General features: G+C 52.5%; 8 protein-coding genes across 8 annotated transcripts; 4 read left to right on the forward strand and 4 right to left on the reverse strand.

Moving 5' to 3' along the window:
* Positions 1 to 1,776: 1,776 nt before the first annotated feature.
* NEUTE1DRAFT_81692 (uncharacterized protein) lies at positions 1,777 to 5,808 on the reverse strand (the record flags this gene model as incomplete). Its single annotated transcript, XM_009852584.1, has 9 exons — positions 1,777 to 1,923; positions 2,370 to 3,707; positions 3,762 to 3,937; positions 4,151 to 4,323; positions 4,444 to 5,064; positions 5,129 to 5,158; positions 5,224 to 5,426; positions 5,600 to 5,701; positions 5,788 to 5,808. 9 exons carry the CDS (start codon positions 5,806 to 5,808, stop codon positions 1,777 to 1,779), a joined length of 2,811 nt encoding a protein of 936 aa, XP_009850886.1.
* A 732-nt stretch (positions 5,809 to 6,540) lies between these two features.
* Positions 6,541 to 8,596, forward strand: NEUTE1DRAFT_63018 (uncharacterized protein; the record flags this gene model as incomplete). The annotated part of the gene is made up of 2 exons (XM_009852585.1): positions 6,541 to 7,031; positions 7,093 to 8,596. The coding sequence occupies 2 exons, from the start codon at positions 6,675 to 6,677 to the stop codon at positions 8,239 to 8,241; spliced, it is 1,506 nt and encodes a 501-aa protein (XP_009850887.1).
* Positions 8,597 to 9,371: 775 nt separating this feature from the next.
* Positions 9,372 to 11,096, forward strand: NEUTE1DRAFT_81698 (uncharacterized protein; the record flags this gene model as incomplete). The annotated part of the gene is made up of 4 exons (XM_009852586.1): positions 9,372 to 9,550; positions 9,627 to 9,815; positions 9,920 to 10,624; positions 10,721 to 11,096. The coding sequence occupies 4 exons, from the start codon at positions 9,476 to 9,478 to the stop codon at positions 10,868 to 10,870; spliced, it is 1,119 nt and encodes a 372-aa protein (XP_009850888.1).
* A 107-nt stretch (positions 11,097 to 11,203) lies between these two features.
* NEUTE1DRAFT_116941 (uncharacterized protein) lies at positions 11,204 to 12,769 on the reverse strand (the record flags this gene model as incomplete). Its single annotated transcript, XM_009852587.1, has 2 exons — positions 11,204 to 12,095; positions 12,183 to 12,769. The coding sequence occupies 2 exons, from the start codon at positions 12,498 to 12,500 to the stop codon at positions 11,535 to 11,537; spliced, it is 879 nt and encodes a 292-aa protein (XP_009850889.1).
* A 703-nt stretch (positions 12,770 to 13,472) lies between these two features.
* Positions 13,473 to 16,771, reverse strand: NEUTE1DRAFT_81704 (heat shock protein; the record flags this gene model as incomplete). The annotated part of the gene is made up of 1 exon (XM_009852588.1): positions 13,473 to 16,771. The coding sequence occupies one exon, from the start codon at positions 16,584 to 16,586 to the stop codon at positions 13,803 to 13,805; it is 2,784 nt and encodes a 927-aa protein (XP_009850890.1).
* Positions 16,772 to 18,515: 1,744 nt separating this feature from the next.
* On the forward strand, positions 18,516 to 19,746 carry NEUTE1DRAFT_63030 (uncharacterized protein; the record flags this gene model as incomplete). Its single annotated transcript, XM_009852589.1, has 5 exons — positions 18,516 to 18,624; positions 18,703 to 18,789; positions 18,966 to 19,092; positions 19,185 to 19,265; positions 19,335 to 19,746. The coding sequence occupies 5 exons, from the start codon at positions 18,580 to 18,582 to the stop codon at positions 19,544 to 19,546; spliced, it is 552 nt and encodes a 183-aa protein (XP_009850891.1).
* Positions 19,747 to 19,756: 10 nt separating this feature from the next.
* Positions 19,757 to 21,934, reverse strand: NEUTE1DRAFT_146323 (glutamate 5-kinase; the record flags this gene model as incomplete). The annotated part of the gene is made up of 6 exons (XM_009852590.1): positions 19,757 to 20,734; positions 20,809 to 21,079; positions 21,137 to 21,247; positions 21,302 to 21,489; positions 21,615 to 21,656; positions 21,784 to 21,934. The coding sequence occupies 6 exons, from the start codon at positions 21,812 to 21,814 to the stop codon at positions 19,971 to 19,973; spliced, it is 1,407 nt and encodes a 468-aa protein (XP_009850892.1).
* Positions 21,935 to 22,517: 583 nt separating this feature from the next.
* Positions 22,518 to 23,480, forward strand: NEUTE1DRAFT_81713 (mitochondrial inner membrane protease atp-23; the record flags this gene model as incomplete). The annotated part of the gene is made up of 2 exons (XM_009852591.1): positions 22,518 to 23,168; positions 23,253 to 23,480. The coding sequence occupies 2 exons, from the start codon at positions 22,518 to 22,520 to the stop codon at positions 23,478 to 23,480; spliced, it is 879 nt and encodes a 292-aa protein (XP_009850893.1).
* Positions 23,481 to 23,586: the final 106 nt, after the last annotated feature.

Consider the following 23,586-nt stretch of genomic DNA (forward strand, 5'->3'; position numbering starts at 1 on the left):
GGGGGGGGGGGGGAAGAAAGAAAAAGAAAAACGATGTTTTGCACAGATTCCCATTTCCAATCTCATCAGCAGAGGAAGGTAGCGCCGTGATAGGGGACGCTGTCCCAACCCTCGTCGATAGGTCTTCCATGACTCCCCTCACCCTGTCATGTCAAGTGGGAGGGTCAGTCAGTATCTGTCCGAGAACCCTGTCAACCTGTCCTGGAACGCATGTCTGTCACTCATGTGGAAGTTTGAGCAAGCGCAGTCTCGTGTAGAGATGTTTAAAGGGACGGCTTGTCAATTTCGCATAAGGAAGGATGCTACCCGAGAAGTTGACAGGTCATCCTGACTCAGATCGGATCTTTCCTCTTCCTTCGCTAGACTACAAACAGTGCAAGCGCTCCGGATCTCGCTCCTTCCCTTGGAGGGGGTTTCTGCTTGCATGATCTTGGCTAGTGGGAAGGAGCATGTCATGGGATCCTTGAGATAAGGGGAGGAGGGAGGAACGAGGAAGCTTTGTTTCCATTGTTCCATCAACCGGTCAAGCATCATGTACGCTCCATACCATACCGGTATTGACCGAAACCTTGCCTGTTGTGTTCAAGACTGGAATGGATGGATCTCTTTGGCTGCATCGGTTGACGGCCTGAGCATGCTGCTGGCGCAAACAACAAGTGAGTGGTGATGTGTGAGTGTCTTTCGTGGGGGACAGGCGATCCGCGACTGATGTACCGCAGGTCACGTTCACACTTTGGCACATCACCAACCTGTAGGCCCGTGATCATCATTGTCGTGTTGCCATGGTGTCGCTGTTGCCTAGCTGGCTGCCAAGTACGTGCAGCAATTCTGAGGATAGGCGCATAATTCTTTGACACACCGAGTGGGTGAGGCAAACGCAGTTGAACGAGGATGGGTAGAATTATCCTTGATGGTCTTCCTGTCCGGTTCATGATGGTACAGAGTGCATGTGGCAGAGTCCGACTAGTCGACGATGGCCAAAGGTCTTCTTGACTCAGCAACATCGAACGGGGATCTACAAGTGACCCTTTCATTTTCCTCTCTGTCGATCCTGTAGTTGCGAACAACCATGCTCCCATGTATTCACACGCATCCTAGACACACTGACATGAAGAAACAAGAAATCTTCAACGCAATGAGTGCGAATCACGCAGTCCTAACAGGGTGGGCTTTGGATGTTGATTGCAAAACGCTGTCTGGCTGGTTATTGATATCTGGTGATCCTGGTCCACAACCATTAACTCCATTCCACCTGACCCCATCTACCAAAGGCCATTAAGAATGTGAACAAAGAAGTACATCTGCGAACGACTACATCACAACACACCCCTCCACTCTCCCTCTCTCTTTCTTCCAGAACAGTCTTGATCAGCACCTCCTTCAGAGCTCACACCTCATGCACGAACAGGTACACCACCTACTGCACCTCCCATGATTGTAGAACATTATCCACTGAAGATAACCGGGCAGTAACACTATATGTAGCTACCAGTCTACCAAGACGACAGTACCCATGCAGTGTAAGTTGACAAGTCATGGGAGAGTTAATAAACAAAGATGACACCAGGAAAGCGGACCTGGTTGTCCTGCTGTTCGCTGTAGTTACATGGCTACACCTTTACCACCTGCTTGATTATGACTGATTGTCTGCTTGAAAGACAAATCTGAAGATTCGAAACAATGATCCCCATCCACGTTGAGTAACTAGTAGTGTCTCCCAAGCCAGAAGTGGGTATAGGTGTAGGGAGGTATATCTACACATAAACTGTGACCGACCTATCGCGGAAACTTACAGTGGCCATAGGTCGAATGAAATTTGGCGTGATATAGACCAAGACAAGCGCGGGTAAAATACCCGCTGTGCGTTACGTAGGCAGTTAAAGCAGCATTCATCGAAACTTCGTAATGGGTAGTAGGAACATGCTGAAGAATCCTAGAAGTCGTCCAGTAGCTATGGAACCGTTAGCAACGCTGGCGATCTGGCCGGATGTTGAGAAAAACAAAAAATCCACTTCATGCCCTCTTGGACATTGCAATATGCATTGAGAGCAGTGGACGAAAGGCTGAGACCAAGCCTGTCATAGAGGCGGAAGGAATTATACTGAGCTGAATGTGTAGGATGAATGCATAGAATAGTAACAACACTTGAAGACGGCTGACATGAACTGAACCAACACATTTGACTACAAACGGCACCCAACAAAAATATCTTTCAGCACACAAACAGAAAGAAAAACGTTCTTTCGCCTCCATCATCCGCCGCCCCTTAACCTTTCCCACAAAAGCAACTGAGTCCTCTTCTTCATCTTTTTCGCATCTCTCCTCTCACCCTCAGTAGCCGTCTCACCAGCTCCTCCATAGCTACCCACCACACTGTCATCCTGCCACTCCGGCGGTATCGGCGACACCGTCCCACTAGCCATTTCCATGCCGCCACCAAATCCTTGCCAACTTTCAGAAACCGGATCGACCACCCCATCAGAGTAGTTATTGTAGTCATCCGTCAAACCTCCTTGGTCATAGGAGCCAGCCTTTTCTGGGGCGTATGCGTGTGATGTAGAGCCGAGTCCCCTATCACCAGCAAACTGAGAATGACTGGAAGAATTCATAGCGAAGGCTGGGTCTTGACTCATCAGACCCAAGCTCAAGCCACTTGCTTCACGCATTTTTTGCAGACCACTGACCAAGGGCTCCACCAGTTGTGCTTTGTCGTACATTGGGAATTGGCCGCCGCTAGAAGCTTGTACCGACATGTCTGCGGTTGGGCTGAATGGCGGAGGAGGTGGTGATTGAGGAGGGGAAACAGACCCTTCACCGATTTCGTCGCTTTGAATAGTAGTTGGTGGGCCCCCTCCATGTCGGCTGTAAAGTGACTCGCCCTCACCACCAGCACGCCCTTCACATTGGCCTCGAATGGCCACTACCTTCCTCCACAGCGCCGGAAATCTCGCCTCCAGTTCCCTCTCTAGCTCTATCTGTCTCTGATCCACGGCCCGGGCCCTCTCCTCTCTCTTAGCCGGGCCCAGCTCGGTGATCCGCCTGCCTCCAAGCCCTTCGCCACTTTCGTCAAACTCCTTAAGCCACCGCTCATACTCCCTATCTCTCCTCTGTCTCTGTTCTTCTTCCTCAGTTGCATCGTTGTAATATGATGTCTCGCTCTCAAGCAACTTCCCCGAACTGAATTCGGCAGTATTCTTCCCTTTGCCGGTGATCCACTTGTCAAAACTATCAGCAAACTCCCTATAGTGGCCCTTCAAGATAAAACACTGGCCCTTCCAGCCATTTCCGCGGAATTTGGTCAGCAGTGCGTTGGCAATGGGGCATTCCCAGTCAAATTCTATGCGGCGGTCATACAGCACTACACAGCGGGACTGATACCAGCTGTTGAAGGAGTGGCGAGATGAGACGTCGGTGAAGGTGTCTTCGATCATCTCGAGGGAGGCATGCTGAATGAAGGAGACGGGGCAGCGGAGGTTTATGGCGGAGGAGATGTGAGACTTTTCAAAGTCGGTGGAGGAGCGGAGATCGAGTAAAAGGACAGCGCCTCGGTGGGGGTAGATGGTGAGAATTGTGTTGAGGTGGCCTGGAAGGATCATGCGAGCACTGCCTTCTTTGGTGGCAGGAGTCTGGTCTGCTGAGCTGCGGTAATGAAGACCCTGGAGGTTGAGGGTTGTTTGCTCATGCTGCCGGCGCTGGTCAAACCAGACCTTTGAACCTCATCAGTAGGCAAAACATAAACATTTGGGCGCATAAGAACGTACTTTGATTTTATTTGGATGCACATCGAGAGTGAAAGCAAGAACGTCGATGATTGTTTCACTCGGCTGCGGGTCCTTCCGAAAACAGTCCTCCAAGTGAGCAATCGCCTCTCGAGTCAAGTCTCGGGCCTGATCTGTAGGGTCGCTAACTTGCTCCGGTGGCCAAACTGGTGTGCTTGCTACATTATCGGTGGCCATTGTCAACGAGACAGCACTAAAGGATGCGGTCGACAAGTCCGGTGGACTAGCCAGAGCAGGGTCAGGCGATGGTGACCCGACAGACCCCGTCAGCTGTTCCCCCATATAACCAAGCACCTTTGGCCGAGAGGGTGGTTCCTGGCTGGGTTGTGGCGTTTCGCGTGTTACAAAATTTGCAGATTGTCCGTACGTACCTGCTTGAACATCAGTCCGATGGGTGTCTCCAGGGTAATTGGTAGCCATCTCGGACATCAATGACTCCGTATCAGCATCCATCGCCTGATGCTCATCTTCTTCGTTCCTGGCAGTCACATCGTTTTCGTGCGGCGATTTTGTTGTGCCCAGTTCACGGCACAGATTGTTGGACCTGATGAACGCTATGAAGGAACACGCTGGGTCATCCGGAAGAAGATCCCAAATCATGACAGGCAACGAAAGTAGTAGCAATGTTGAATGGCTTTTGAAGACTCCTTGGACTTTGACGTACTTGGCGATGGCTGGGAAGCTGGCTAACCACTGCTCCCAAGCACTGAAGTCCAATCGCTGGTCACCTTCAAGGGCTAAAGAGAGCATGACATGAGGCTCGTCTTCGTTTGGCTCACCAATCATCGGAGCAGACATGCCAGGGAGATATGGATATGTTGATCGTGGTGACAACGGCCAGTCGTCTTGTCGTGGACTGGTAACGACATGCTGCTGCTGATACGGTGATAGTGAGCGTCTGGAATCCGGAACAAGTCGGCCAATCTCTATGCTCGGTGCTTTGTGGTTGGACGTCATCATGAAATGCACAGGCGTTGACCTGGATTCAAAGTGTTTGCCGTTGATCAGAACTGGTCTGGGATGTTTCAGACGTGCGAGAATCTCGGCATGTAACATTGCAGCCGAGAAGGTTCTGTGCCGCCATTCCTGAAGGACTTCAATCAAGGCATTGGTGAAAGAGTATCGGCCTGGGTTAGGGGCAATAGCATCCCAAGTTGATGCTGAAATGGTTTCAGTTATGCTTTGGCCACTTGAGAAGGTGGCACTAGCTGCCCCTGCGCAGCAGTCAAGAAGAATCAAGACATCAGAGGGGGATCTTTCGAGGAGTGTCTGAATTGCGGACCACCTATTGCATGAATAATGAATTAGCTCGCCCGAAAGATGGTAGTGGGTGGCACAACAGGACTCACTGTAGCCATGGGGAGTTCGGATTCCGTGTCCTGGTGGAAAAGAGTAAGCATCAAAAACCCATTCAGATGGCGGGCTGGATATAGAGAGCACCTACGCACACCACGTACTCTGGCGCGAATCGTCAATCCGGGCATGACCTCCGTAGTAGACAATGAAGAGGGTCTTCTTGTCCTCATGTTGTTTAATCATGTCGCCAATCTTGAGCATTAGTTCGAGATGGGAGTTCTCGGTTGGGATGGCGAAGATATCGGTGCCGTAACGGTAATCTTCTCGAAAACATTTTTCCAGATCCTCCAGCTCGGGCAACACGAACAAGTCGTCACAGGCCCAATGTAGAAATAGAGCTTGGACTTTAGTGTACCTTTGCTGTGAAGATGAGGTGGTGGGAAATGCCCGATTGGCCGACTACCACAACGGGCAAAAATCAGTTTGAGGTCGGGGGCATGTCGATACGTAGTGCTATGACATACCTCTTCGAGGGCTTGAGCAAAGGTTTCAAGATGCCTGACATGGTAGCTAACACGACTAACGTCGTGAGTTGCCGGGTTACATGATTCGCTGGCTGACCCGTACTGAATATGTTAGGTAGATTTCTTTTGTGTGAAGCGACGGGAGGTCTCCTGTAACAGTCCAACCAAAGAAATGAGCGTCGACATACGGCCGAATCCGAATAACTCATAAAGTCATGTTCACTATGATGCGGCTGCCGGGTGTGGATAGGGATGAATGCTGGAGTCGAAGAATCCATCTCTCTGTATCTGGGGGTTGAGAGGGTTGGACTGTGCTCGTAATCTGCTGCTTTTCTTAGGTGACATTGGACTCAACGTATCCGCTTGGAGGCCACAAAGTGAACACGATAGAATGTGGCCAAGAAGGGGCCCTTTTTGAATTTCCTGTTGGATGCGGCTGTGTTTAGGTCTGAGGGAGGACAGAACTGGCAGCCACTTGAATGGAGGCTGGGGCCATGCTCGTCCAGGACAAAATAACGTGGACTGCAGCTGAACCAGACCACCCAAGCCATGATAGGTATCGCCGTGAATACCAAACGGTATTATCTATGCCTCTTATTGCTTTCATTCCTTCCATTCGTCCTTATGGGTGTCGTCTGCTCTAGACCAGTCCCCGTTCATTTGTCCTTTGCGAGCCACGGTCACCCATTTGGGTATAGCCCATGATCTTGACGCAGCGGGGCTTTATCACGCTGACCCACTATTGAGTTGATCAATCAGAGCCCGGCATCCCGTCTGCATGCTTCCCAAAAGGGTTCGCTTCACGAAGAAGCATAGACCAGGTTCTTCCAAGTGGGCGACGGCGGGGAGCGAGACGTGGACAGTGGAACTGGAGCTGTTGACAGCTGTTGATGGCCCGTTATCGTCACTTCAGCTCATCAATAACAACACCAACTAAGGTACTCTCGCAATATCAACACCGCCACCCAGACACAGTTGTTACATCCACATCTTGATAATCTGATTTCCCATCTCATCTACCTCTAATCATCAAGCCTCAATCAGTCTAATCATTTTCACGCAGTGTTGGTCCGTCATGAGAGAGCGCATCACCTTCATCCAGAAGCAAGGCGACTCAATCGAGCCAACAACGCTCAAGATCAAGGGCGGTGTCCTCAACGGCCCAGAGATCCAGGCTGCTCGTGAAGACAGACTCACCATTGCAATCGATGAGCTACCGAAAGGCCTACAAGCGCTCTTGGGCACAGCCCATGAGCTTCACATCAGATATGTCAGCTCTGAGCCATATGAGGCAATCACCCCTTTGCTAGCTAGGCTGCCGCCTGGCTTCCATCTGTTCTACACCCCGGCAGGGCAAGCCGATGCCACTTCCCCAGCGCTCTGCCTTGCCCTCAATCAAATTTTCGGGAATGTTCAGTGCGAAAACCCAGAGGTGGGTTGATTTTTTCTTCCTCACCTGTACCATGGTGTGTGTGTTAACCGTCTTCACATAGAAGTCATTCACGACTCTGCCAAGGGATCGTTTCTCTCACTCAGCTGCCTACCAGTTCTACCAACCATCGGTAGACCTTTCCCCATTCATTGCACTCGCCAAAGAGAAGCTATGTTCATCTTCCAAGGACCAATCTTGCGCTGCCAGGGCCGACCGCTTGACAAACGCCAGCTCTCTGGACATCTCATATGATGCCATCTCTCACGCCGTTAAGCTCACTGCAACATGGCCCTACCAGAAGCAAGAGGTCCACGCGACATCCCGGCCACAGACACGGACCGAGGTTGGAGTCTTGAACTCGGACCGGCCAGGACACCTCGAGCCTCATGAGCTGGGAATTTCCGGTCTTCTCACCGTGCTGGGACAGGATAAAAAGCCGTCTGCGACAATGTTTGCCTTTGCCTCTCGACATCGTGATGCCGAGTCTAGCTTCTCCGCCGAGTTTCTGGAGCCAACAGGTCTTCACCCTACCCTCAAACTCAGGCTTGAGTCCAGCAAGCCACCTATTGAAGATGCCTACTGCTCACCACACGCCTACTTCACCCTTCCCAAGACCATCTTCGCCGATAGGCACCAACTATCGGATGACCTCTTTCTGGCCTCGAAGAATCTCACCGGTCTACGCTACATTTCTCAGCCCGTAGACCTCGAAGCTCCTGAATATGTTGAGAAGCGCTGGGGGTCTTCGCTTCTTCTGGAACTTTCCCCTCCCGAACATGAAGAATCAAAGTCTTGGACAGCACAAGTCCCCTTGCACCTGCGCTACCTATCTCCCGCTGAAGGCGGCTATACCGATATTCAAGTTCCATACCCGGCTGTTTTCTGGGCTTGCGCGGCTGAGGAAGGTACCAAGTTCCCTAACAATCCGTTCGAGAAGGCCAACCTTGGCTACGACGGCCTTTTCGGCCCTAGGACGGTATTCTGGCATGTCGAGCCTCGCCCGACAATCGGCAGTCGTTTGAGCAACATGATGAAGGTGCCAGTCCTGGACACAAACAAGGCGGAGTGGGTAAGCGGCGGCACCGGGCTAGCGGTACTCCTTGGCTTTGCCTGGATCATGTGGAAGTTGTTCGGCGTGCTTTCAAAGTCTGGATACCAAAACCAACCCTCGCAAGCTGCGGAGGTTGTCAAGGCCAAGAAGAATCAGTAATGGTCGAGGGAGTGGGATGAGGCGAATGGGCAAAGTGTACCTGGAGACATATGTAATATCCAAACTATCAAACGTAAGTCACGCCAGCAAATTCGAGGCTGACTGCAGCCTTTGTACACCTCATTATTTTTGATTGATCGATATCTGGCGCTTCACAGAATGATGCCTGGGTGGACAGCTCGGTGGCATGTAAGCCGAGTGGCTTGTTTCACGGTTTCTTTGCGTCTCCTATCTGCCTTCAGTTTTAGGTATCTTCGCTTCTTCCTTCGCTTCATGGCAAGACAGTTCCTTTCCAGGTCTTCAGCACCACCGCCATTCTGCACAACAACTAGACCCAATGTTACTGGTGCACTTCTTCCTTCTTTCATTCGTGACTGTTCTTTTGTCGGAGTATCAGATCAATCATGGACTTTCTTTGGAAAAGTACTCAGCTTGCACCGCAGAGGTGGTACTGCACACTTTGGCTTCTTTGTCAACACTGACCAACACCCAACCATACACAAAAGGCAACACGCCCCCACGCTGAATGAAGCCCTCTGCAGCCGAGGAGGACAGAACAGGGATCGTGTTGGAGAAGTATTTCTTCCCCACATTTAGCTACTCTTTTAGAGCTTCCAAGGCTAGCGACCCAATGACGTCGTCTCCCTCTGTTCTCAGGATGCAGGTCTACACCACACTACCCTTCGCCAGTGCATGTTAAATCTCTTTCCCACCCAAGTGGCTCAAGTCAGCTGTGGAATGTCAGAATAAGTCTTGTCGTGCGAATATGGAAACCAAGTCCGCGGATAACTGGAGACTTCTCACCTATTCTTGCCCAATCAGCTGAGAGTCGTACAAATCTCGCCTCGCCTGCCTCTGGCTTCCTGTTCAAATGGCAGGAGTACACCCCGCAAAAGGCCCTTGAATACTCCAATCTTTCCATGTAGCGAACCAAGCTGGGAAAAGATCATCCAGGGGACCTGCAGCGTACTCTTCCGATGTCGACGTTGTCTCTTCGTTCTGGGAAGTAGTTGTGTCTGATCATTCGGTGCCGAACATCCAGGTCCGGAACGTCAGTTGGTACAAGTACCGGGCTCTTCCTCCCCGGTCTCCTCATTGTTTCCTCGTAATTTCAAACCAACTCGACCGTATCTTCTCGCTTCCAAGCAGCCGAAAAGCTTACGGAATCTTACCAAAGTCCTCTCTTGGTTCCAAGTGCAGTCCAGTCACTACTCGCATCTCAAGAGCATTAAAGATGAGCAGCAGTCCGGATCGCAGACCCATCTTCGTGGCAACCCATCCTCGGGCTTGCTCCACGGCCTTCGAACGGGTATGTTCCGTCAATTCGAAGAAGAGAAGAAGAAGAAGACCATAGACAAAAGTCTAATCAAATGTCAACTACATAGGTGTTTATGACCCGCCCAGACGCCCTGAGTTGTGTGCACGAACCCTTTGGTGATGCCTTCTACTATGGCCCCGAACGCATGAGCACGCGCTACGACCATGACGAGGCCGCAAGAGAGAAGAGCGGGTATGCGGGAGTCAGGTACGACGATGTCATGGGCAGAATCTTGAAGGAGATGTTGGAGAACGACGTAAGTGTGCACCGAACCCTGTATCTCGTTTTGTCTCTCCTCACGGGACATCATCTGCCGGCGACATTATATATATATAGTCTAACTCCGATTCAACTTCTTAGAAGACCCGTGTCTTTATCAAAGACATGGCCTACTACATCGTGCCTCCCAGCGGCGACCGTCCTTTAGGCCCGGCGCGCTCGCTCGATCGCCACCCCAACCCGGTAGCGGACAGCAACCCAACTATCATTCCCACCTCCCTTCTTATGCTCTTCCACTGGACATTCCTGATTCGCCACCCACGAAAGGCCATCCCGAGCTACTACCGCTGCACCATTCCACCGTTGAACAAAAAGACGGGATTTGACGAGTTCATGCCCAGCGAGGCAGGCTACGTCGAGCTCCGCAGGCTCTTCGAATTCTTGCATGCCAACGGAATCATTGCCGAGGAAAGCAAGTACGATTCCGAGGAGACGCGTAAGTCGAGGGGCACGATGTTTGGACAGATGAACGAAGACAGTGTGTCGGCATGGAGCGGTCCCGGTAGAGACGAACGACTGGAGCAAGGCCCCGCACTCAGCAGGCAGCTGGAAAACATACCAGGTCCCGTGAAGATCACGGTCGTTGACGCAGATGACCTGCTCGACGACCCGGAGGGCACGCTAAGAGCTTACTGTGAGGCCATCGGCGTGGACTTTGACCCCAAGATGCTCAAGTGGGATGACGATGAGAGCCAGAGGACAGCTAAAGAGGCGTTTGAGAAGTGGAACGGGTTTCATGATGATGCGATTGGGAGTACCGAGCTGACACCGCGGTCGCATAAGGCTGTAAGTCTTTTGTTTATTATATCTTGTTTTCGAATCACCCTGGATGCTGTGCGGACGTTTTGATGAAGATGAAGCTAACTTCATATAACGGAACAGAAGACATCGACTAGAGAGGAAGAGGACAAGGAATGGAAGGAAAAATACGGGGAGGAGGGACAGAAGATAATCAGGGAGACGGTCGACAAGAATGTGGCCGAATATGAGTATCTCAAGAAGTTCGCTTTGAAGCCGAAAAAGATGGAGTAGGAGAACGAAACGGTTGTATGATAAGACCCAAGTTTTGGGTCTTGTTCAGGTCATGCTGGAGTTGTTATCATCAACATTGAGGGCCCCAACATCAATATTGGCAGAAGCAATGAATATCCGAGGGATCGCTTGCAAACATTTGGTTTTTGTATCGAGAGCATCAAAATATAGAGGGAACGGCATTATAGAAGGGTGTCTCATCAATTCAATGTGTACTGTGCAAAGAGCAACGGGACGACACAGGAGAGATTTCTGTGGCAGTTTAGCCACATCGCTGAGTTTAAGTCTACTCCACACATATGTCAGGAGGACTGCGGCAATGCATAAAATAGTCATTTTTACAGAGAACTATGAATACAAACACGGGTCAGCGAGGTCAATCGACCGACCTGTTTTTACCTTAAAAAAATACCTCCCCACACATGTGTTGATACAGGACAATTGTACACCCAGAGTATGATGGTTTATGGCCTAGAAGGGTGGCATGGACTGTCTTAAGAGAACTTTCCATTTCCGGGTTGGTTGTCCTCACTCACATACCTACCCCGCTGTCTGCGGCGCTCAACCTTCACATCTCCTTCTTCCGACCGGAGAGCACCTCGACAAGGCTGCACTCCTCCTTCTTCCACCCCACCTAACCCCTTCCATGACTGATCATGACCCCTTACTCGCTGCTCATCCTAATAGGCATCCTCTTCTTCTCGGCCTCGCCAGGGATACCAACCTCATGGCTGACGTTATCGCTCCACTCCCTCGCGTGGAACTTATCCTGCTCGTTGGTCCAGTACACCGTTGCCCTTCTCAGCTGCCTCTTGACGTCGACAACAGCCCCCTTTTCCACCGCCCCGCTCGCCTTCTTGATCTCGCCCACCAGTTCTGACGAAGACCCAACGCGAGACACCTGCCACATGAGGTTACCCTTGCCGGCTCCCGCCAGCACGGCCGCCATGTCGGCCACGCTGTTGGGTTTCTGGTCGTTGAGCTCCTGGCCGCGCTCACGCTTGGACTTGTGCATCAGCTTGCGGCCTTCCTCGGCCTCGTTGGCCCAGTCCAGCTCGTGCCGCTTCTTGAACTCTCGCAGCTTCTGGTAGACGGATCGGCCGACCGCACCTTGGTCCTTGCCCGCCAGCTCGATCATGGCGAGTGGACGCCAGTAGTCCTTGCGGATCTTGCGGGGGACGAGGTTCTTGCCGGTGAAGGGTTGTTGGCGGATGAGGTGTTGGTGCTAGAGGAAGGGTTTGCGCAAATGGTTAGTTGATTGGAACTAGAAGATGATGGAAAGAGGGCTTGACAAGGGAGGGTGGTTGCGTACAGAGATAACAGGCTTGGTCGAGTAGATCACCTGGCCTTGCTCAATGTGGTGAAACGCCCAGATGCGATCGCCATGGCCCTTGGGGTTTCCCTTGTTTCCTGGCTCTGACTTGAGCTGCAGCCTGGATGGGCTCTTGAGCTCGACAGCCGTCTCCTCGGCCAATGGGCTTGTCTTGAGAACCGCTGTGGTCGGTTTTGGGATTGCGGTGGTGGGGTGTGTGCTGGCGTGGCGCACGGCGCCGGCAACGTTGGTGACGGCGCTGAGACGTGAAACGCCGAAGGCCAGGCGGCCTATTGTCGAGGTTGTTACGGAGTTCATGGCGAATTGTGTGTGGTTGTATGTGTGGACGGACGTATAAGGAAAGTGTAGCACCACACGCCCACGTTAACGACGACGGGGAGTCTTCCGGCCTTGGACGGGACTGGCGCAGGCGCTGGAGCAATCGGTCGGTCGGTCGGTCGGTCGGTCGGTCGAGGAAGCCGGGTGTTGGTCGCGTTTCGAGGTGTTGGGGTTAGGTATACAGGTAGGCGCCAGGCAGGCGCGGAGACGGGGGAATCTGGAAACGGAACGGGACGGGGCTGCTCGCGCGCACGCCTGGAGCAGCAAGCAAGTCGACTCGGATCGCGGAGGTCGGGACGGGACTCGGGGCTCACAACATTTTTTTGGGTCCGTTAGGTTTCCACCAATTCGGGCCCTCCAATGCGCGGGAGTTGTGGGGAGGTGGGCTTTTGCCTGCCGGAGCTACTTAGTGTAGAGCGGGCTGAATCCCTGTCGTCTAAAGCTCCACGCGGGACCAGCTCTTACACTAAGGTACATATCTCGTGTAAACAATCCTGCTCCTGCGTTTTGACAGGTTTCCCGGATCCTAGTCGACAAGCTTTGGGGTTCATCCGAGATAAGCCTACCCTCCAGTCATGTGGTTGAGGTCGGGGTAGCTTTGCTTTTGGCCGTGTGCTCAAGCTCAACAACAGTCGGGTCTAACCAGGAAGCCGGTCGGCACTTTGCCGGATCCTCCTCCCATGTGATCAACTTACACACAAGACGGGACATCTGTTGCAAGGAACCGAGACTACTTGTTCGCCCTTGAACTCAAGATTGGGGAACGGTCTGCGACCGGTGCGTTAGACTCACAGCATAATCACATTTGTTCACCATTCAGCAGTTCACTTCAGTCATCGTGGCAACACGGAATCAGCTTTGTTACGGTAGTAGCTAAGTTGTATATGATCTTTGCACTTTACGCAGAAGGAGAGTATCATATGTAGTGTATGTCAAGGACCAGGGCTAATGTAAACACATGATTTTGATTCCCACTAAATCTTCAGAATCAATTCTCGGCCTCCGCCGTTCTTTTAGATACATCATGTCTACCTCATGAGAATCATAACATCTTTCGTTTCATATCATATAACGTACCTAAACATACATGCCCCAAACTCCAAATGCAAAATGTGCATGCTTTAAACCCCGAAGGCTATCCCATTTTCAAATTCCTCAAGTCATGATACCAAATTTTCGTCTCCCTAACACTCGGGGCGTCCACGATTATCTTCTTCACTAATCCTCCTAGTCCACCTCTACGTCGTCGCGCATGGCTGAGTCATCTTTCCTGTTAGACATCTAGTCGTCGTAAAGATCCTCATCCATCTCAGATTCCGGCGCAACCTCGTCAACTGCGTCTTCCTCGTCCAACATCATTTCGTCGTCCTCATCGTTGACCTCGGGATGGTTAGGAAGGACCGTAATCTTGCCGTCTTGGACGACAACCCTGGCAACCTCACCGTCGCGGATGCTGCCACGGAGGATCAAAACGGCCAGGCGGTTCAGAACCTCCTTCTCAAGCACACGTTGCAGTGGTCTAGCGCCATAAGCTGGCGAGTAACCAAGAGCACCCAGCTTGTCTTTGGCTTCTTCCGACACCTCGATTTTGACATTGCGATCGTTGTCTTGGAGCCGCTTCTGGATTTCCGCAATGCGTAGCTCGACAATCTTGCGGATCTCGCGACGAGTGAGACGGTTGAAGATGACAATTGAGCTGATACGGTTGAGGAACTCGGGAAGGAAGTAGTTGCGCAGGGCGTTCATGACAAGCTCGCGAGTGGTTGGATCAATCTTACCGTCCTTGGCGTTGGGACGAGAAAGGTACTCAGCACCCAAGTTAGACGTCATGACAACAATGCAGTTCCTGGCATCAACGACTCTGCCTTGACCATCCGTGATACGACCGTCATCCATGAGCTGTAGCAGAACGGTCAAGACCTCCTTGGCTGCCTTTTCAACCTCGTCAAAGAGAAGGATGGAGAACGGCTTGCGGCGAAGGGCCTCAGTCAGCTGGCCACCAGAGTCGTGACCAACGTAGCCGGGAGGAGCACCAATCATGCGGCTGAGAGAGTGACGCTCCTGATACTCAGACATGTCGAAACGGATCATGGCCTTAGGATCATCAAACAGGAACTCGGCAAGAGCCTTTGTCAGCAGAGTCTTACCGGTACCAGAAGGACCGCAGAACAGGAAGCTGGGAGGCTGGTTGGGGTTGGAGAGACCCGACCGCTGCAGTCTGATAGCGTTGGACACAGACTGAACGGCCTCCTTCTGACCGACAACAATCTTGCTGAGATGCTTCTCCATGTGCAAAAGCTTCTCCTTCTCGCTGGTCTTGAGGCGTGTGACGGGAATACCGGTCCACCGTGCTACAATCTCGTTGATCTGATCGGGACCAACGACGTCGGTGATCATGGCACCACCGGTTTCGGCCGCAGCGGCGTTGAGCGCAGCGTCAGCCGCAGCCTTTTCTTTCTCAAGCCTCTTGATTACTGCCTCCTGCTCAGGGATGGCGTAATACTGAAGATCAGCAGCACGGCTGTGATCTCCCATTCTGCTAGCCTCTTCGGCCTTTTGTCTCAAGCTCTCAAGCTTCATCCTGGCTTCCTGGAGAGCCTTGGCTCTCTGTTTCTCCTGTTCGTATTTCTCGCGGAGGGGCCTGAGCTCCTCCTCCACGTTCTCGGCATCCTTCTTTGCCTGCTCAAGACGAGCCTTGGAAGCCTCATCCTTCTCGCGAGACAAGGCGTGGATCTCAATCTTGAGCTGACGCAACTTGCGCTCCAGGGAATCGATGATCTCGGGCTGCGATTCTCGAGCGACTCTGACTGCAGCAGCCGCCTCGTCGATCAAATCGATAGCCGAATCAGGAAGTCTGCGGGAAGTGAGGTAGCGGGCCGCAAGATTTGCAGCGGCCACAATGGCAGCATCGGAAATAGTGACACCATGGTGCACCTCGTACTTCTCCTTGAGACCACGTAGAATGGAAATTGTCTCAGAAACGGAAGGCTCCTTGACAATGACCTGCTGGAAACGACGTTCAAAGGCAGCATCCTTCTCGATGTACTTGCGGTACTCGGCCAGGGTGGTAGCGCCAATGCAGTGAAGCTGACCACGGGCGAGCATTGGCTTCAAAAGGTTGGCCGCATCCATGCCGCCTTCTCCGGACGCGCCAGCACCCATGAGCAAATGGATTTCATCGATGAAAAGGATGATCATCTCCTTGGACTCGGCGATCTCCTTCAGAACTCCCTTCATGCGCTCTTCAAACTCACCCCTGTACTTGCTGCCGGCCACCAGGGCACCGACATCAAGAGACAGAAGCTTGCAGTTGGCCAGATTGTCGGGCACATCAGCGTTGACGATGCGCTGAGCGAGACCCTCAACGACGGTAGTCTTACCGACACCAGGCTCACCGATAAGGACAGGGTTGTTCTTGGTACGACGAGAAAGAATACGGATGACTCTCCGAATTTCCTCCTCACGACCAATGACGGGATCAATCTTGCCTTCCCTGGCCATGGCAGTCATATCAATGGTGAACTTGGCGAGATTCTCGTGCTCCTCTTCAGTGTCGGCATTGCGAGAGTCGACGCGCTTGGTACCGCGAATGGCCTGGATAGCATCGGTAACGAGCTTTGGCTTGGGAATGTTGGCCTCCTTGAGCGCATTCATGATCGAGGGCTCCTCGGCCAGGGCTGTGATAAGATGGTCGACGGCAATGTATGTGTCTTTTTGCGTCTTCTGTAGCTCGTTGGCCTTGCGCAGGACTGTATGGAAGGACGGAGCCATCGAGACATGGTCGGGAGGAGGGTCTTGGCTGGGGAGGCGAACGAGGGCCTTCTTGAGGGCGCGGTCGAACAGCTGGGGATCGCCATGGGCTCTCTCAATGACTTGGCGGAAGAGAGAGCTGGTTGCCCCGGCTGGTGCATTTTGCTGGTCCTTGCTCGGATCTGGGAGAGGGTCGAGAAGCGCGACTGCCAGGTGAACGGGGAGGAGTTGCGAGTGGGCGTATTGCTCTGCCAGGGCCATGGCATCCTCCAAAGCCTTCTTGGCCCGGTCTGTAAATTCCATTTTCGACGTCATGATGGATTAGTGTGTGAGACTCTGTTGGTCCCTATAGAATTTGTGTGGTGTTGTGTTTCGAATTGGGTGTGTGTGTGTGTGTTATTGTTGATGTACAAAAGAGAGAAATCGCGGAAATGTTGAGATGAAGCTAGTGTGACGTGAGGCTTCACTCTTGATGTATATCTTGGAGAAGAAAATAAAAGAATTGTGTTTCGGGTATCTCTCAGTAGACTTTCGTGTTTTGATCTGGGGAACAAACAAAGAATCGCTGACGGGGGGAGAGGTCAGAAGGAGTGGAATTTATTCGTGAGCCTTGGTGGGGAGTGAAGTCGCGAGTTGATGCCCGAGCTGGCCGTGCAAGAGCAAGTGGGATGAGTATCTACCTCTAGCTGCTTCTCGATGGTCCTCGCAGCCTGTCGCAAGTAGAGGTAGCTGTGCGGGCGGGCGCACGGGAAGCGACGACATCATAGTGACAAGCAAGCAGGCTGCCCGCAGGGGAACGAAGCGACTCGAACCTTCAGCGGTCTTCCTGTCACGATATACTTACTGGCTGCTGTTCGGGCATGAGGGGTATTAAGTGGGTACCTAGAGGGCGGGGCACATGGAAGCTTCTCAGTGGGGTCCGCGCTTTCGGTCTGTCTCTCCGTCATCGCAGTACCTGCATCTACCTGACTCCAACCAGAGAGGATTGGCGAGACCCAAACAGTTGGACGTTACTGCAATGCTTCTTTTCACTTCCGTCTTCTCCTTCTACTATTCCTTCACCGTTGATTTTCCTCTTCGTTTGCGTAGATGAACAACAAGGACGTTCTCTCCCAGTCGGACGAACCACAATGTCAGTCGGTATCCTCACACTCCAGCATCTCTTTCTTACCATACCTTTTCCCATCTACAATTCTGGCCAAGAAGGCGCAGTAAGGTCTTTGGATTGAATCACATCCACTGCGATTACCGCGTAAGGGAAGCTCCTTGCGCACCGTGGTGGATTGGGTATCATGAGATGCCTCTGACCAGCGCGCCCAACGTGAGCCAGCTTGGTTGGTCACACTTCATATTCATTCCTTCGAGATGGATGAATTCGGTGCATTCGGTAGCATTCTATGCCACAATACTCCCACGTCTCGTTTGCCACTATGTAGTCATGAACACCTCCCCACTTGAGAACCTCGGTCAGGAACGGTGAGATTGGTTGAAGAGTCTGAATGACAATCGATCAACTCGATGCGTGATACTAGTTTGGCTTCTTTTTGTGTCAGTAGAAGTTGACGAATAATCCCTCTTTGATGGGTGCAAGGCCATGGCTCGACCCATTTCACGACCAGAACCACAAGCTGCCACTTCCAACGTCAAGTGGCCTTCTGGTTACGCTTTTGTCAGTTTAACAGCTAGCTTCTTTGCTGCGATACCACTCCGATATGCATTACAATCTCTGGAAAGCTAACTTACACGGTTAACCTTGCCAGCAATCTGGATTACCAGGACGATTGAGAAGTCAGCCAGGCTCGCCGCGCAGGAAAACAATTGTGTAGATGAGGACCGAATCCTGAAAGAGAGTGGGCCGCTGGATACAGCTGGAAATCATTGGCCTCGACTGAGGTTTGTTTCTTCCTTCACACAGGACTTGGATGAACATCGCGATGTAGGAGTTCCCTCTGGAAATATAAACTTCATGGATGTCGCATACCTAGTACTGTCCGCTTCAGGTTGTTGTCACTTGCCGGCCTGTGACAGTGTCGCTAGGGCACGCTGGGGTCGCGCACGGCAAACGTAGGAGCGGGTAAAAGTGGGACTCGGCTATTTTAGCTTCGAGTATCCACTGCAGCCATTGCATCTAAAGCGGAGAATTAATGGCTTGGCGTCCCCCCATTATCGGAAGAGTGGGTTTCCTTGTCGATAAAAAAAAGTTCTGGCAGAGAAACGCGGGCGAACCTCCATCGGTTGCGGCCGTCAGCGCTTGGAGATTCCTTCGCATTGCATCACCAACTCCATCAATTCACAACACACCGACAAAATGCGCCCTCTTACAGAAACGGAGCAGAAGACCGTCTTCGAGAAGGTCAGTTTCAGTGCCGCAACAATCCCATATTCAAACAAGGATGAACAACAGCTGACTGATTGCTTTGGCACCCTAAAGCTTGCAAACTACTGCACCGATCTCAAGAGTCTTATCGCTCCTCTCGATGATGGCGACAGATACGTTTTCCGTCTGAACCACTCTCGCGTACGTTCTGCCTCTCTCGCCTCCCTCGCTTCCTCTCGACCTTGCTCGATACACCGTCTCTTCCCTTTTGGCTGTGCGCCACTGAGGACAACGACAGCCGGGCGACGGCGACGACAGCCACCACACCACCAACCAGAATAAGGGCCAGATAGACTGACAAAGATGATGCTATACAGGTTTACTACGTCCGTCTCTCCGTTGCCAACCTCGCCACCAGTGTCAGCCGCGATGCCCTCCTCAGCCTGGGTACCTGCCTTGGAAAGATGACCAAGACCGGAAAGTTCAGACTTCACATCACTGCCCGTACGTTCCATGTCCAATGCCTAATCCTTATGCGATTACTGAGACAGTTGGAATGTATTTGAAAGCTAACAACCTGATTACCAACCTCATAGTTCCTATCCTCTCCGAGCACGCCCGTCATAAGATCTGGGTCAAGGACAACGGTGCCCAGCCCTTCCTCTACGGCTCGAACGGTATACCTCTCCATCTCCTGGTTCTCTATCCTACTAGCCTTATGAAAACTAACGAGCATTTAAAAACAGTCGTCAAGGCCCACGTCGGCCGTTGGTCCGAGGACTGCCCCGAGCACTCCGGCGTCGTCGTCTACAGCATGGCTGATATTCCCCTTGGCTTCGGTGTCACAGCTCGTAGCACAACCGAGGCACGCCGCCTTGATCCCACGGGTATCGTTTGCTTCCGTCAATCGGACTGCGGCGAGTACCTCCGTGATGAGGACACCCTCTTTGCTGGTTAAAGTGTCGGTCCGAGTAAGAAAGATGGAAGGAATTAACGAAGGCTTGGAAAAGAGAAGGTCATAAGAACTTTTTATTGCTTTAGGGAAGTACCATAAAGGCGTCCTGGCGTTTACAACACACACATACACTTTTGGTCAGAATCAGATACCTCCAGCATTTTTATCTGGGCAGATATAATTTGATCTTTTTTCTCGTCGAGCAATAGGGGAGGGCCAAGACATACCTATATTCTTTATTAGGAATTGTGATCGGAACCTCTCAACCTCGTTGTTTTTATACCTGTGGAAGCCATTGTTCGTCCAGATCCCGACTTACGCAACACTCAAGTTGTATCTGTTTACGTCGTTTGCAACATGTAATTTCAAGGTACAAGCCCCGTCCATGTTTTTCGTATAACCGCACCTGTTCTACCATGCCATACCTTCAAGCCCGATGTCCGCCAACAGGACTAGCCGGCCTACTCACCGCATTGTAAAAGCTCACACTCTCCCTCTGCGCCACATACTCGCTATCCGCATACCCCAACAGCTGCCCAATCTCCACGCTCTGATGTCCCTTAATCCTTGCAATCTCGGCGCTCGCGTAGTTGGTCAGGCACCGGCCCACCTCAACCGCTTCACCCTCCCACATCTTGCCATCCGGACCGGGCGTAGACCGGCGCTTGTCAACGACGCACAGGCGCACAGCCTCTTGCTGAGCAAAGAAACCCTCCACGTCCACCACGCCGACGGGAAGCAGCCCAGCTTTGCCGAGGAGAGCCTTGTACGCGCCCTGGTCGATGTACAAAGTTCCATGCGGACGCAGGCCGTGCAGGATCCAGAAGTAGCGGTCGCGGACGGGCGAGGGCGAGGGCAGGAAGCGCGTGTGAAGCGGGATCTGGCTGCGGTTGATGACGGCTGGGACCTGCTCGGAGCTTGGGTTGACGGCCACGGCTGGGGTGGAGGTGCCAGTGACGGAGTCGGAATTGTTGTTGAGCGAGGCGAGAGACGCTGTGGACGGGTGGTTGACCTGCGTGGTAAGGGAGGCCGGGGAACGGCTGCCTTGGATATGTCTGACGATCTTGTGAATGTTGCCAGGGTTGGAAGAGCGAGTGATCACGGTGGTGACGCCGGCGGAAGTGGCAAGGCGGGCGGCTACGATCTTGGTGGACATGCCGCCTGTGCCGAGCGATGAGCCGGCTTGAGAGACTGGAAAGTGGAGGCACATGGTTAGAATGTTGTTTGAGACCCTGTGCTACAGAAATAAGAATGGAGCTTCTCACCATCGGCAACAAGAGCACCGATATCTTCCACAACCTCGATTGGCTGGGCGTCAGGGTTGGTTCTGGGGTTCTTGTCATAGAGACAGTCGACGTCGGTCATGAGGAAGAGGAGATCGGCGTGGACCATGGCGGCGGTGATGGCTGACAGAGTATCGTTGTCACCAAACTTGATTTCAGATACGGCCAGCGTATCGTTCTCGTTGACGATGGGGATCACGCCCATATCGAGCAGCTCATGAATAGTGTTCTGCGCATTGAGATATCGTGATCGCTGAAGAGAAAGTCAGCGGAAAGTCGTTCATCATCAAGGTGTGTGATCCCCACTCACATCGGAAATATCGCTTCTGGTGAGCAAGATCTGGGCGATGGGCTGTCTGAGATGGTTGAACAAACTGTCCCACAGACTCATTAGGCGACACTGTCCGATAGCTGCCAAGGCCTGTTATGGTGTAAGTCAAATTATCCTTCTTGTGGTGTACCTAGGAGGACTTGCCTGCAACTTTGAAATGTGTTTTGGTCTCCTCTCAACGTCCATTCTCTGGAGGCCAACTCCGATGGCGCCGGATGAGACAATGATGACTTTATGCCCATCTTTACGTAGCTTGACCGCTGTCTCGACTATCAGGGTGAGATTGGATAGAAGGGGCTCATGTGTTTTTTCGTCCACAATGGAACTGGTTCCTGGGAGAGTGAGTGTTAGCCCAGTGAGCCGTGGCTGATGAGATCCAGCGTGTATTATTGTCGTTTCACATGAACCTAGAGCAGTTCATGATATTTCGAGGAAAACATTGGGGGGTTTCCCTCACCGAGTTTGATGACCACTCCAAGGGAACGAGGGCTCTTCATAGCTATAATGTTGAAGAAAGCGTTAACACACAGCTCTTTCAAACAAGCGCCTCAAAACAGTAGACTGAGACCGCTCCTGAGGAGGATGGGTGAGTGAGATGAGATAACAGAGTGTGGTTCTGCACTTACACACATGGTGATGTTGCGTCTCGGGCTCCATCTTTTTAAGAATTCAGACTGCAGCTGGCCTGTATGGTACGCGCGTGATTTCACTCAACCCCAGCTTGGCCGATCAACAACCGTTTCTCGATGTGGAATTGATCCCTTCAAGGTGCATTCGGTACGGACATGATTCCCTTGGGTGCTCCTGGAAACTGGAGTCACAGTGGGTGCCGCGACTTTGGCAAAGTGGACCGACTCGTTGTTGACCGCGCCAACGGCCGACATCGGGGCACAAAGACGGGAACGTGAGGACAGCCAGGAAAAAACTGGGCCAGGGGCATTCCACGGTCACCGCCCAAGACCAGTTTCAGGGCATTGTCACAGGGCATTTTCAGCGCCTTTTGAGGGACAGACCGCTCCGGGCTTAAGGTGACCTACCATAGTGGGGTGCCCGTAAAGCAAGTCCCGAACTCCCGGTTCCGTCCCGATGGGAAACTGCCCTTAGCTACCTACCTCCGTCTATTCACTGCGCGTCCGGGTACCTCTAGTGACGACATGCCAGGTGCAGCTGGGCTGTTTTCCGTTGTGTCTCCACTGTAAATTTTAGGTCCCAGACCTCCCCGTCAAGGTGCCCATCTCATCTCAATCACGATCCGATTCGATTGCAGATCAACGATTGGAACCCCCACCTTCGACGATAACCTCCAGCTCAACCTCGAAGCAAACACAACGTCCGAACCGACAACCACACCATACTCACCATGTCACCAGCGCCCACCACTAGCGCCGGCCCCGCGTCCTCGGGCATTCCTCCCTCCTCCCTCCCCACATCCACCGTCACCGAGAACGATACGCAACCCTCCTCCTCCTCGAAAGCCAACGATCTCCTTCCTCGCTACCTCACGAACGACACCTCCCGCACCGGCTACGACCCCTCCATCCAATGGTGGATGAACTACTTCAAGATTCTCACCGGCCAAATCACGCCCGAGGGCGTCGAGCACTACCGTGAAGACCGGTACAAGGCCAACGAGGCGCGCGACTGCGCCCGGTGCGAGGCCGACCGTGACTGGCTGTTTCAGAACTCGCCGGTGATCCGGTTCCTGCGTGAGAAGGTGGCCAACCTAAACGGCGTCTTGGATGAGACCAATGTCGTGTGTCGCCGGTGTCCTAGCAGGATTGTGGTGATTCCCGGAACCAAGGACAAGGGAGAGGAGGATAGGATAGAGGTTGCCAGACAGGGTGGTGGGTTTAGTCCTGATCATGGCATCCTGTTGTGCGCCAATGAGATGCGCAATCGAGGACACTTGGAGGATACGCTGGCGCATGAGATGGTGCATGCTTGGGATCATCTGAGGTGGAAGGTGGATTGGTTCGGGGAGAAGAGTTTGAGGCACGCTGCTTGTACTGAAGTGAGTTCCCTCTCCCTTTCCTGTCCCGTCTGTTTCGTTTCGAGCTGGAAGGACAGTTGCTGATCTTTGGAATGTTCTGAGCAGATCCGAGCATCAATGCTCAGCGGCGAGTGCAGATGGACACGCGAGTCTATTGTCCGAGGCAACTGGACGCTTACCCAACAATTTCAGAACTGCGTTCGTATGCGAGCCATCCAGTCGGTTATGGCACGACCGACGTGCAAGGACGATGTACATGCAACAAAGGTGGTCAACGAGGTGTGGGACTCGTGCTTTGCGGACAAGAGGCCGTTTGAGGAGATTTATAGGTGATCTCGAGCCTGTATCGCGGATGGAGAGGGCGTTTTATACCATGTACTCCTGCTGTTTTTGTGATGAACGTTTCTTAACATGTACAATCAATGATACCACTTCTACT

The sequence above is a fragment of the Neurospora tetrasperma genome (genome assembly GCF_000213175.1).
Source record: "Neurospora tetrasperma FGSC 2508 unplaced genomic scaffold NEUTE1scaffold_3, whole genome shotgun sequence".
In the NCBI taxonomy this organism is placed as follows: domain Eukaryota; kingdom Fungi; phylum Ascomycota; class Sordariomycetes; order Sordariales; family Sordariaceae; genus Neurospora; species Neurospora tetrasperma.